At 52.3% G+C, this 12,687-nt stretch overlaps 3 protein-coding genes across 5 annotated transcripts in view; 1 reads left to right on the top strand and 2 right to left on the bottom strand.

The window, feature by feature from the left end:
• Positions 1 to 151: 151 nt before the first annotated feature.
• Positions 152 to 3,779, bottom strand: AKR7A2 (aldo-keto reductase family 7 member A2). The gene is made up of 7 exons (XM_084274616.1): positions 3,577 to 3,779; positions 2,994 to 3,181; positions 2,393 to 2,497; positions 1,820 to 1,916; positions 1,621 to 1,720; positions 1,179 to 1,308; positions 152 to 668 (listed from the first exon to the last, which is right to left on the bottom strand). The coding sequence occupies exons 1-7, from the start codon at positions 3,767 to 3,769 to the stop codon at positions 507 to 509; spliced, it is 975 nt and encodes a 324-aa protein (XP_084130742.1). The 5' UTR covers positions 3,770 to 3,779; the 3' UTR covers positions 152 to 506.
• A 120-nt stretch (positions 3,780 to 3,899) lies between these two features.
• SLC66A1 (solute carrier family 66 member 1) lies at positions 3,900 to 8,454 on the top strand. Its single transcript, XM_084274567.1, has 8 exons — positions 3,900 to 4,008; positions 4,503 to 4,727; positions 5,408 to 5,537; positions 5,803 to 5,890; positions 6,502 to 6,650; positions 6,866 to 6,976; positions 7,367 to 7,552; positions 7,830 to 8,454. Exons 2-8 carry the CDS (start codon positions 4,558 to 4,560, stop codon positions 7,926 to 7,928), a joined length of 933 nt encoding a protein of 310 aa, XP_084130693.1. The 5' UTR covers positions 3,900 to 4,008; positions 4,503 to 4,557; the 3' UTR covers positions 7,929 to 8,454.
• Positions 8,455 to 9,420: 966 nt separating this feature from the next.
• Positions 9,421 to 12,687, bottom strand: part of CAPZB (capping actin protein of muscle Z-line subunit beta) — a gene marked incomplete at its 5' end in the record, with an annotated part of 57,617 nt that continues 54,350 nt past the window's right edge. For 2 of the 3 annotated variants that reach the window (XM_084274768.1, XM_084274767.1), the window contains 2 exons: positions 9,421 to 10,308; positions 12,163 to 12,275. In XM_084274768.1, the coding sequence (XP_084130894.1) occupies positions 12,173 to 12,275 (103 nt within the window). In that variant the 3' untranslated portion in view covers positions 9,421 to 10,308; positions 12,163 to 12,172. The remainder of the gene's footprint in view (positions 10,309 to 12,162; positions 12,276 to 12,687) is intronic. The other variant, XM_084274769.1, reaches the window with a different exon arrangement.

Here is a 12,687-nt window from a genome sequence, read left to right as displayed (position 1 = left end):
TTCAGAGGCAGCTATATTCTGTCATGGAATCCCATTCTATGATTCTATCTATGTGATACAGAACCAGATTCTATGGTTCTGTTAAGCTCAGAGGCACTGAGCACCACCAAGGAGATGCCAGCCAGGTTAGAGGTACAGCTAAGAGATAGGGTCTGTGTTAGAAAAAGGGTTTTATTCTTGAACATAATTAAGGTACCATACTAAAGCAGGACTGGAGCCTTCATCCAGTTATATGCCCATTTTCCCCAGTTAACTGTATCTTTACACAGTAGTGTGTGCTGTGTAGAGCTGAAGGTGCACAAGGGGAGAAAGAATAAGGCACAGCCCAACACGACAAGTGCTGGCAGTGGTAGTGTATCCTACAAAGCTTCATTAATATGGGAATAAACCTCATTTACACATCAATCAAAGGGACAGGGTGGGGAAGCACCTCCCTTGTGCTTCAGAACATGTGTGCTCCATGCTCCACCCCCAACACACCCGTTCTCTTCTCCCTACCGGAGTCTCTAGCGGAAGTAGTTGGGGCAGTCGTGCGCGCTCAGGTTCCAGGCGCTATCGAACGCCTCCACGACAGCTGGGAGCAGGGGACCCTCTTCGCTGTAGTTGAGGTTCTGCTCCAGCTGCTCCAAGTTGGACATCCCAATGATCACTGCGTCTCCCAGACCACCCTGGAAAGCAGTAAGAGGAGTTGCTCATCCCAAAAGAAAGCTAGTTTGCCTCCTTTAAATGTTTCCTTTCCAGTTAAGAACACCCAGTAATTCCTCAGTTTCCTGACAACTGACACCACAAAGTTCAGAATGTTTCTAAGCCAACTCCCCCAGAAGCTGCCAAATCCAACTTTACAAGGGGTACAGGAATGTGGTGTGGAGGTGGCACATATAACCATTCATTTCCTAGTGTAATAAAAAGCCAAGACCCCAGTAATTGGCACTTAAAATCTCCCACTTCTTCCAATCTTATTGACACGTAGGGAAGCACAGAGCTGATGCTCTCGTACAGCCTCCTAGGTAGAGTCCCTACAGCAGAATTCCTTTTGGAATGCCACAACACCCAGAGACTGGATCTGAGATGAAAAGATAAACTCTGTGTATGCAGACATCTCCCTGTTTGTGTGCTGTGATGACTGCCTGGTCCTGGCTGTGCTGCACAGGCTGCAGGTTCCAGCATCCAGCCCTTACCTGTAGTTTGGAGTGATTGTACAGCCAACGCAAAGCAGCAGAGGTCAGGCTCGGCGCGTTGGACCCGTAAGCATCTTTCAGAGCTCTTTCTATTAGGGCAATTCCTTCAAAATTGTGCTTCTTCCAGTACCTGTGAGAAAAGAAATGGCTCTCACTGCTCCTGGACCTCCAGTGAGCTGTGCATCTGACAGTCCTAGTGAGGATGAAAAGCTGTCAGGAAGTCTCAGACAACTCCCTGTAGCCCCTAAGGGCTTCTGCAACCCCCCAGAGCAAGCCAGGAGGAAGCTGAGCCTAAAACTCTGCCAAGCTCAGTCACAAGCTGCTGCCTCAACCACATGTGCAGATGTAATCACTGCACAAGCTTTGCTCAATCCTGCTTCCTCTCAGCTGATGATCAGTGGGGGGGTTTATGCAGCCAGTCCTGCTGAATCTCTAGACATACCTGTCCCTGTAGGCTTGAGCCCAGTCATTCCCAAAAAACCTCCCAGTGGGCTGGCTTGTGTCTTTGTCCTCGTACTTGTACTTGCCAGTCAGCAGCCCTCCTGCAAAGGGTCAGCAGCACATTTAGGGATGGGATGGCTCTTCTGCAGCCCCTGTTTCACATTGGTTTTGTCTCAGTCTCACCCTGTCCCTCCCTGTACCTGCCAGTGGATTGTAGGCGTAGAACCGCAGCCCGTAGTGTCTCAGGCAAGGGAACAGCTCGGTTTCCACCTGGCGAGTGGTCGCGTTGTACATACCCTGCACAAAGATGGGGGGGACAAAGGACTTCAAATCCTAGCTCCTGACAGTGGTAGCAAGCACCTGGAACAGCCTTTTCCCCACCCTTCCCTGATGATCTCTCATCTTCTAATGAGCGGTGCCAGGTCACACAAGGTTATGATCTGCTTAGGAACAGTCTTTCCAACAACTCAAGCAACAAACACATACTCAGCTTTTTCTGAGGAATGATCTCACTCAGCTTTCTGATCTCACATGTCCTGAAAGGCCTTCCCAGCTAACTGCAGCAGCTTCCTCTTCTGTGTTTATAGCTGGTGAACCGGGGGCTGGCCTGAGATCAGGGCCCCCCGGACCCTTCCCCACAGTGACTGACCATTCCTTACGGACACAGAGAACCACTGGTGTGCTGTTCTGATCTGAACCCTCATACTTCTGGTTCAATTCATCTCAGCCTCCAAAACAGATTTGCTGCTCAATGGCAAGCCCCCATCCCTCACCTGATACACCGTTGGCATCACCCAGTTGTTGTACTTGCAGATGGTACAGATTTCTGCGACCTCCCACGCTGCATAGTTTGATAGACCAAGTTCTTTAAACTTTCCCTGCAGAAGAACAAGAGGGTGTTCAGTTCCAGGTTTTAAAAGTGCATTTGTACCTAGGTGGTGCAAGATACAAGTGCTGAAAAGGACAGTAGCCAAATTTTAGCTGAGTTCTCTGCTCATCCCCATATGCCTTTTCTAAGACCTGACAGAAGTATTTCCCCTAGTTTATGTTCAAATTAAATGGCACTACTAGATTAATGCAATTCAGGAATTCTTCACCCATTACCAGCACTAATCTTAGCCTCAGTTAACATGGCTGAAAGCAAAGTTCAGATGTTCTACTGTTTCCAAGAGCTTTTGGGAACAAAGTACACCACGTGAACACAGGACAGAGTGTCAGCTCTTTGGTTTTCCCCTGGTCATGTCTCGTCTCTTCCTAGTGTTGCACAAACCCAGCACTGCAGAAGAGTGCAACAAGCAGCCCTGCTTTAAAAAAGCAGTGGGAGGGAGGCTGGGGAAAATCAAAGAGATTCCAGGCTTGGACGTCCCACTTTACTTCTTTGTGCAGCTCATTGCAGGCATGCAGCGTCTCCTCTACTGGGGTCCCGTGATCAGGGGCATGGAGGTAGAAGAGCTCCACACTTGTCCTCTTCAGCCTCTCCAGGGACGTGTCCAGCTGCGATCTCACACTCTCGGGCTTTAGTGTCTTCCCATCCCAGGGATTGGCCTTGGTGGCAACTTCCACTGGCAGAGAGAAAGAAAGATTGAGCAGGAATGTTTCCACCTGCGGGAAGGGAATGGGGACAGGGGTCATTAACACAAGCACTGCTTGAGGTGTTTCAGGGAAGACCCTTCTCCTCGGGGACAGTCTGCCTAGCAGGGGAGGCCCTTCTCCTTCGGGACCACAGGGCTGCCCTAGAGAGGGAGGCCCTTGTAGCCCAAGACCTGGGGGTCAGCAACAGCAGGGGGGTCCCTTCTCCTCAGGGAAGGTATCAGCCTGGCAGGGAAGACCCTTCTCCTCAGAAACACACCCGGGAGAATGCCCTTCCCCTCAGGGACAGCGACAGCCTGGCAGGGAAGGCCCCTCTCCTCAGAGACCACCCCCCCCGCCGCCCCGCTGCGACCAGCCCCGGCCGTACCGCGCTCCGTGCCGCCAGACAACAGCGTGCCCAGGATACGCTCAGACTCTCCGCCCGCGTACATATAAGCGGTATCGAGGAGGCAGTATCCGCGCTGTAGGAAGGCGCGGAGCAGCGCGGCGCTCGCCTCGGGCCCCGCTCGCCGCCCCATCTCCATAGCGCCCAGCACTATCCCAGGCCGAGCCGCCGCCATCGCTGCTGCTGCCGCCTCCACCGCCGCGCATGCGCGCCCGGGCGCGGACCGCGGGGAAAGCACCCGCCCCGCCCGCCGGGACAGGGTCCGGGCGCGCATGCGCCTTGTGCAGAGGCGGTAGCTCCGTCCCGGCGCGAGCCCCGTCTGCCCCCCGCCTCAGGTGAGGGGGGCTTGTGTAACGCCGGCAAGTTCCTTAAAAATCAGCGTAAAAACAGCGAGTTTCAGAAAAAAAGCAGCAGGTTCGTACAACTTTTGGTTGTTTCCTTCCCTCCCGGAGCAGCAGATTCGTATCGAATCCCATCAACTTCCCGAAAAAGCGGCATCAAGCCCAGCGAGTGTCAGGAGAGCGGGGGCGGGGGGGGGGGGGGGAAGAACATCCCATCAAATAACCCCAAACCAGCTCAAGTTTCCGAGAAAGCAGCCGGTTTCCAAAGAAGAACTCACCCCAACTTCTGAAGGTAAGTCTGCGTGGACACCCTGCTTGGGTTTTATGTCTCTCTCATGGCCCAAACCCCCGCGGGCTGACGCCTTCCTGGCCGCATCGTCCCATCGGACATGAAGCCTGTCAGGAAACCCCAAGGAGTATCTATAAGCCATTAACGAGTGTTTTTGCGGTGTGAGATGGCTTTAAGCTGCAGTCAGAGGAGTTGTGAGCCTGTGCCTAATATCGATGTTTTTATCCCTGGTGTTATTTTGCTTTTTGCCCATGTTACTGCTTTTTTTCCCCCCCTAGCGTTATCCCAGCAGTTTTGCTGCCAGACATCAGTAAACATCCCTTGGCTGAGGCCATGGATGCACGGCGCTGGAGGTCTCTCCCACCTGGGAACCTTTCCGACTGTCCCAACGGCTCCCGTTGGGTGATGGATGTGTTCAATGAGTGCGCTCAGGACAACTGGGACATCACCAGCGTTGTCTTGGGTCTGGTTTCCATCTTCTGCTTTGCTGCTGCATCTTTTCCGTAAGGATCGTTCCCAGTACCCAGCCAAGCCCTTCCCTTGCTACAACGCTCCTCTCTAAAAATCACATGCAAGCTGCCTGAATTACTAAATCTACACAGCTAAAATCAATCTGGGGCTGGAAAGTTTGGGGTTAGCAGGAGGAGGGGGAGCAGGCAGCTCAGCCCAAAAGCCTTGTTTGTTATTACATTGTTATTACTGTGCTTGGCAGCTGTAATAAACCACGTAAGCCAACTGCAATGCAGTCATTGCAGGTCATACGTGTGGAAGAAATGTTTTCAGGAGCCCTGGGCTTCTTGGAAGTGCTGGGACAGCTGTGGCAGAGGGGGACGTGGCAGGGGGCATCATCAGATTATTTTGTAACCAGAGAGTATCTTTCTGCAGCTGGTGCTTCTGCTGCTGCTTTGTGCCCTGGCTCAAGGGATGGATCACAAGGGCTTGGACACGGCGGGTTGCCATGAGCACCCAATGGGTCACAGGACTTCTCACCAGGGGCAGTTTGCAGGGGAGCCTGTGGCTTTGCTAGAGGAAATCTTTGATTTTCCTCTCCTTGAGTGCTTTGGGATGGTGGAAATTGAGGAATGATCCAGGTGGGAGCAAGAGGGAAACCTGTGGGTGGGTCACAGGTAGCGCTGAACTGGCTGGGAAAAGGATTTGTGTCTCTACCTGACTCTCTCTGCAGGCAGTTCTACCAAGCCTGCAAAACAGGCATCATGGACCGGGCTCTCTCCATATATTTCCTGCTGGGATGGCTGGGTGGAGATCTCCTCAACCTCATCGGTTCCTTCCTGGCCGATCAGTTGCCACTGCAGGTACTGACTGATTTGTGGGCTCTCACACCCAGGGAGGAGGGATGGGATTGGGACGGGATAGGTGCTGCTTAATCCAGCCCCAGGAACCAGAGACCCAAAAGGCTCGGGAATGCTCCTTTTTCCCCCTTGGAGATGCTCCTTCTTTTTCCCAGGGCCAGACCCTTCTTCCATGGGATGTAATGCTCTGCATCCGAATGCCAGCTTATCCCACCCACCAGATGGAAGCCTTTCCCCAGGTAGGACTAACCTGTCCTTCTCCCTGCAGGTTTACACAGCTGTTTACTACGTGCTTGCAGACCTGGTGATGCTGTCCCTCTACTGCTACTACAAAGTGAAGAACCGGAGTGGAGGATGTGAGTTCCCCTTGGTACAGCTTCCAGGCTGGCTTGTCCTTGGCTGCAGAGCCTGGCAGGGAAGCAAGATGTGTGGGGGCAGAGATGCTTTGCTGAGGCATCAGTGCTGCTATTAGAGGCCCCTTTTTGCTTGCTGTTCTTTATCTCTTTTTTTGATAACTGGTTGACATGTGGCCCGTCAACTGAATGGTTCTGTTAATGCTGAGAGCCTGGTTAGAGTGTGACACGGCCTTGGTGTCAGAGCAGGGCTGGGTCTGGCAGAGATTTGTACGTGTGCTGTTGTGAGTTAAGACAGGGAAAAGCTTCTAGATGGAGGGGGTGATTTTTAAGAGCCCTAAACCCAAAGGAACCCAAGTGCTCTCAGGCTGCAGTGATAGCAGTGGTTTCCTCCCTGATAACTCACAAATCGACTGTCTCGCTGTGAGATAAAAAGCCAGTGGCTTTGTATTGCCCAAGTTACTTGGTGCTGGCTGTGCAGCTGCAGAGATAAGAGAGAGCTCAGCGCTCCCTGCCCAGAGCAGGTCCTGGCACCCACTGAGGCTGCTGGGCTGCGCCGGGTCGCAGCTGCTGGAGGAGCCCTCCCCAACCAGCCTCCGCTCCGTTCTCTGCAGTCGCTGGCCCGATCAACGCAGCCTTCACCTTCCTTTCCCTGGGGACGGTGTCAGCTGTCTCCTTGCTGGGCAGAGGTGGTGCTGTGGCGCCGGCGACATTTAAAGGGAGGTCTCTGCTGTCTGCTGGCACGGATGAGCTGGGGTCAAAGGTGAGCCAGTTCCTAAACCAGGTGATGGGGGAGAGAAGATGAAGTGTCTTCTGGGTTGGGCTCTGACTGGAGCAGCACGGTCCTGCTTTGTGCTCAGTGGGAAGGAGGAGGAGGTGGGGAAATCAAAGGATTTTGGGTCTTGGCTCCACTGTCACCTTGCATGGAGCCACAGCGTGGGTGGTAAGTGTCTTGGGAAAACACAGGGGCTGCTGGTGCCCCCCCTTGCCTTGCAGCCTTTCACCAGGAATGAGATCATTGGCTTCACCATCGGCTCCGTCTCCTCTGTGCTGTACCTCTGCTCCCGACTCCCCCAGATCTACACTAACGTAAGTGCCGTGAGCAGGGCAGGATGGAGGCCAGGTGCTGGGTCCCCCCTCAGGGTCCTGTGATTTTTAGAGTGATGAGGGCTGGTGGTATCATCTTTCTCCTCTCTGCTCAGAGGTCTGGGGTGTCCATCTCCCATCATTTCACAAGGGACTATTTCCTGAAACACACTGTTATGAATGTACCTCCCCTCCCTTTAACATACTGATGTTTGGGGGCAGGGCTTTCATTCTGCATTTATTTACAAGTAAAAGGGGAACCAAAAGGCTCTTTGCATTGAGTCATCACCGTTATTATTCTCTCTTGGGGGAGGGTCTGATTAATACTGGTTTTTAGTGCAATTTTGGAGAGCCACACCCAGGCTCCTCTCTCTCTGCCCCCTATTCCTCCAGTACAAGAGGAAATCCACCGCTGGGGTCTCCTACTCCCTCTTTGCCCTGGTGATGCTGGGGAACTTGCTCTACGGCCTCAGCGTCCTCCTGAAGAACCCCGAGCCAGGACAAGGCGAAGGTGACTACGTCCTGCACCATCTGCCCTGGCTGGTGGGCAGCCTGGGTGTCCTTTCCCTCGACGTGGTTGTATCCTTTCCCTGCTGGTGAGGCTTTGCAGGGAGCGGTGCTGTCTCAAGCTGGGCAGGTTCGGGCTGGAGTGGGTGAGTTAATGCTACTTAGCACCAGCCAGTGAGTAATTCATGGTGTTGCAACAGCAGAACGCTACAAACCCTTGGTCATGTTAAGCTTGTTGCCCATTTCTTTTTTCACCTCTCTGACACAAACAGCCTTTTTTGGGTGGTGGGACCCAGCACGCTGTGTAGACCCACCTTTGTTTGTGTGAAGAGCCTTAATCTCCTCTCAGATCTCCTTCCAGTTCCTTGCTTATCGGAGAGGAAGACCCGGTACCTGTGAGGAAAGGAATGCTCTTCTTGGTGAGCAGGGTGACAGACTGGAGAGCTGACAGAGGAACCTGCCCCAGGCCGAGGAGAGGAGGATGCAGACAGGAAAGCTGGCCTTAACCCTGGGCAAACTGTCTCCTCTGTCCTGGAGGCTCTGGGAGAAGAGGACCTGAGCCAGCGGGTGATGTGTATTGCTATGACACTGAAACCCGGACGGGGACAGAGGACGCTGCTGAGAGACCTCGTGCCTCTTGGATACCAGTGACGCTATCGGGATAAACAGGGAATTATTTGATACCTCAACAGAACACTCTCTCTTCGCTGCTCTGAGCTGGGGCACTTCTGGAGCTTCCCAGGTACTGGCCAATGTGGGAGTAGGACAGAGATGACTGATCTGTCACTGTCATGGACATGAGCACCCCTCCCCACTGTGGGCCTTGGCTCCACCACTGAGCTGCTCTGAAGACACAGCAGTGACTGAACCCAGCTCAAGAGGGGGAAGGGAAGTAGCAGCATAACCAAAGAGTTTCGGTTCGCACGTTCCTATTTTAATTAGCATGGCTCACACGGCTATAAAACAAGTCCTTGCCCCACATGCCTCCTCTTGGGTTTTCTTTGCTGGTTCATCTGGCAGCTCCTCTCTCGGTCCTTCTCCTCCCACTTCCCTTTTTTCCCTTCACCCAATGTGACCAGAGGGCGCTCAGTCCCTGTAGGGATAGGTACTCAGGGCTGCCTCTCTGCTCGGTTGGGTTTTCAGTCCTGCCCCTTGTTAAACTTACCCCAAGCCTGATGCATTTATTCCTCTCTGGGGCCTGCCCCCCCCCCCCCCCCCCCCCCCCAGCACCCCTCTCCCTTCTCCTTTCAGCTCTGTGTTACCGTTCATTTAGGATTCCTCAGCCAGCCCCATGATGTTTGTCCTTCCTGCGGAAGTCGCCCTCCTTGCTGTGTCACCCCCTCACCGAGGAGGCTGAGCCACAGCACCTCCTAAACTGTACATGAAAAGGGAGATGACTTCCTGATGCCCATTGAGCAGATGAATTCAGACCCAAACTTGTGCCAGCAGTGGGAGCTGCTCCTTTTGGTTCTGGAAAGAAAAAAGCAGGGTTTTTTTAGCAGACTCCCTGAGCCCCTTCACCAAAGCTGCGGGGTCTTTCACTTCATTAACTCACAACCCTTCTGCTCCAGGCTTGGGGGGGATAGGAATTCCCTGGCCTGGGAATTACAAGACCCCAGTTCTCCGGTACTAACACAAACCACAAGCAGGTTCCTAGTGAAAAGGGTTCAGCAAGGTCCCTCTGAGCAGCAGGGCTCTGGAGGCTGCACAAGGTTCAAAACCCTCTGGGGACACAGTAGAGAAGGAGCTTTGGGATGAGCACCAGCACCGGGAAGCATCCAACTCCTCTCACAACACGCAGCTTCCCTCCAGACTCCTTAACACCTCCAGCCACTTCCACTTGCCCCCACAGAGCACGTTAGCAGCACAAACCCCCCATGAAGCGACACTGTGGGAAGGAAAGAAAAATAAGGACACCAACTGCACACAGCACTTCCTGGGATTGGATTTTTATTGGTATTTTTTTGTTGTTTTAGCTTTTTTTTATTTTTTTTAAGTATGGAGGCTCAAGTATCAGATGTAGATTCAATTTAAGCTTTACAAAAAAACCAAAATCAAAACAAAACCAAAAAAAACCCCTTTTTGCATTCCATAAAAATTGACAGAAAAGCGCCTTGGAACCAGGCTAGAGAAGAGCAGAACTTTCAGCAGGTCTCCCAGTCATCGTCTCCTTGTAAATCTGGTTTAGTCTGTATAGTACAACAGGGAGGAATTTCCCTCTCCCTCCCTCCACCCCTCCCACCAGCCACCCCCTGAGCCCAGCCCCCAAACAATACGTGGAATAGACTTTTTGGGGTTTTTTTTTTTAATTACTCTTTTTTTTTTCCAGTTCTTCCTCTTTCACACACCACAGTATTTAATAAATTTTTGTTTTACATTTTTTACACCAATGTAACAAAAGGCAGGAAGGGGGGGGGAAGGGGGGCGGGGAGGAAAAGACAAACAGTGATCCGTGGTGATGCGTATAAATGGGGAGAGGGTGGAAGAGGTGGGGTAGGGGTGGGAAGAAAACAAAAGATAGATAATACATGGACTTCTACAGTAAAAGGTGGTGCAAAGTAGGCCTCAGAGACTGAAAAAGTTTGTACAGCTTTATTAACGGGGAGACGATGGCGTTGCGTGGACAGTACTGAATGCGAATCGTGATGTGACGTAACAGAAAAGGGCAAGAGGAGGATGAGTTTTCTAAGAAAGGAATCTAACAGAGTGCATGGCATGTCTTGTTAGCATGGAGAGTACTTTAACTTTGCTGCTTTCTCTTCAAAGCCTCCACCAGGTCGTTTTTAAGAGCTTCTTGTTTTGATTTGTCTGCAAAAGTCTGCACAGACCTGCGGGGAAGAAGGACAGAAAGGAGGGTCAGAGGTGATGGAGCTGAGAGGTGTTCGGCAGCTCTTCGGGCACGGGAGGCAGGAGGAAGGAGAAGCACCTCAACCCGGGCTTAGAGGAAACACAACTCAGCTTGCCTGGTTTAATACGGGAAGCAGAAGGCAAAGTGAATACCTGAGCAAGTAAATCAAAGCAAAATTCCCTCTAGCAGGATGGCACCAGAAGACACGCTGCCCCCAAGACCCGCTCCAGTCGCTGGAGGGAGATTCCCAGTGGTTTATGTTACAGACTGGAAAGCCCCCAGCGTCCCGGCAGCGAAGGGTGTTACGTTAGCGCTCCGGCTCTCCAAACCCACTGTCACAGGAGGGCAGAGAAAATCCAACCCAGGGCCCTGACAAGGGCCCGGCTGGGTGAGTGCTGGAACCCTCCTGCAGCCTGTTCACCCAGGGTCGAGCAACCACGTCAAAACCTCCCTCCAGCCTGTCCCTGGTGGGAAAAGCAGTGGGGTTTCTGTTCTTGAATTTGATTTTGCAGCCTGTCCTTTCCCTAGAGTAATCGGTGAGGCAAAGAAGAACAGAGATACTGTCACAGCAAGGTTACTGCAGGGCTTCCTTTCTGCTACAGGTTTGGTTACAGAAAGCAAGCAACATCTTTTTAAGGCATCATCTCATCCCACTGCCCTGTAACGTGGAGGAACCTCTACTTGCAGTGGTACAGTAAGAGATCACCAATTAGTTTTTAAATTCCCTTGATTACAATCACTGACAGGATACTACAGCCAGACTTTGCAGGACCTGCCACCACAGAGAGGTGCTTAGGAGGCCGTTGGGAGGCTTGTTCCCAACAGAAACCCCATTTGCCTGGGTGCCATCTCCTAAACAAGGCTGCTCCTCCTGCCAGTTCTTTTCCTAACATTCTTAGAACAGTATTTCCATTCTCTTGTCTCTGGACACTTCTGCTGCTTTAATCCAAATCCATATGGTTTCTATTTGCATTCACACAGGCTAGAGAAGGGGTTCTTGGCCATTACCAGCAACCTGCACCTCTTCCCCTTCGTCAGCTTAACGTGTTAAAGACATCTAACACTTGTTACCAACGGGAGTGGAAGGTTCAGCTGGCTCAGGGTTAGTCACTGCTGTGTGCTGGAGACATTTGGAGCTCCAGAGCAACATGAGTGTACGAACAGACCCCTGGGTAGAGGCTGAGCAGACCCCTGGGTAGAGGCTGAGCAGAGTGCCAGCCAGTGTAGGACAGAAATGTTTCAGCAGAGCTTGAGCTGGGCTGGATTTTGAGCTCCAGGGAAATTCAGGATACGGCAGGGAAATGGGGAATGGGGTGAGCTCAGATCTACTCAGAAGCCATGGGAAGGACAAGGGTTGGTTATAGAAGCCAGACTTCCAAGATTTCACTCCTTCCTGCAGGGAGGACACCAAGATTACAGGGAGTTTCTTCACCGAAGCGGCGTACCACAGCTGTAAAAAACTGATGGTGCAGGAAGGACACAGCCCTGGGGCTTCTGGATCGCAGCAGTCCAAGCTAAGGCCACTCCAGGTACATGACCACGGGCTCCTCTCCTGTTCCCAAGCTAAGAGTGCAAAGCAGCAAGTCCTGCCCCATTTCCGAGCGTGCTGTTTCCAAAGGGGAGGAGGAGGGGAAGTAACACTTCAAAACCAAAAGCATCACAGTGTTTAGTTGGCCCCATTAAGAAATAACCCTCAGGTGAAACACGGCTCAAACGTCGGTTCTCAGCCTGCAGGAGTTAGGGGTTAGTTCTGGTCTGGGTTATCATGCAGAGGTCTCGGCTGGGTGAGTCCTGGTTTAGTGCTGGTTGTCACACCTCACAGGCAGAGGGGTACCTGGATTGGTTTAGTTATCGGGCTGGATGTAGATCTGGCGCTGGGTCAACACTTGAGAAAGCTCCCTCTGCAACTGCTTATACTTTTGGTTGTCAGGAATAGCGTCAATAGATCTACAGAGAGCAGTTTGGAAACGAGGAAGTAAAAGGGAAAAAGAACAGTCAGAAGAACTCAGTACCACAGAGCTGGGATTCTGGAACCTGCCAGCACTGCACTCGGCAAGGACAGGTGTAAATACAGAGGTGAGAAAGAACAGGAGAGGCGAGAGGAGAAGCCGAAGCCGGGCGCTCCGCTCCGTGTTCCCAGCTCTGAGCAGAACGTCTCACCGGTGCCCAACGTGCTGTGACTCAAACTGAGCAGTGGGGAGACACACCACACAGATGCAGTTACACAAGCGTAAGGTGACACTCAGGAGGAAGAAGACACGATTATGTATTTCCCTTTGATGTCAATAAATGCTTCTTGGGCAAACCCCTGCACACCACAAACGGGAACAGAGGCCTGTCAGGGATGCTGGGTTTGGAA

This window comes from Gallinula chloropus, assembly GCF_964237585.1.
Source record: "Gallinula chloropus genome assembly, chromosome: 23".
In the NCBI taxonomy this organism is placed as follows: Eukaryota; Metazoa; Chordata; class Aves; order Gruiformes; family Rallidae; genus Gallinula; species Gallinula chloropus.
Note: the sequence above shows the minus strand (reverse complement) of the source record. Positions and strands in the feature narration are given on the sequence as shown.

Coding starts and splice junctions, on each gene's coding strand:
- AKR7A2 (XM_084274616.1), bottom strand. CDS start 3,769: ATGGCGGCGGCTCGGCCTGGGATAGTGCTGGGCGCTATGGAGATGGGG. Junction 1,309..1,620: donor GCTCAAGCCTACAGGGACAG/GTATGTCTAGAG, acceptor CTTTTCTCACAG/GTACTGGAAGAAGCACAATT. Junction 669..1,178: donor ACAATCACTCCAAACTACAG/GTAAGGGCTGGA, acceptor ACTGCTTTCCAG/GGTGGTCTGGGAGACGCAGT.
- SLC66A1 (XM_084274567.1), top strand. CDS start 4,558: ATGGATGCACGGCGCTGGAGGTCTCTCCCACCTGGGAACCTTTCCGAC. Junction 4,728..5,407: donor TTTGCTGCTGCATCTTTTCC/GTAAGGATCGTT, acceptor CTCTCTCTGCAG/GCAGTTCTACCAAGCCTGCA. Junction 7,553..7,829: donor TCCTTTCCCTCGACGTGGTT/GTATCCTTTCCC, acceptor ATCTCCTCTCAG/ATCTCCTTCCAGTTCCTTGC.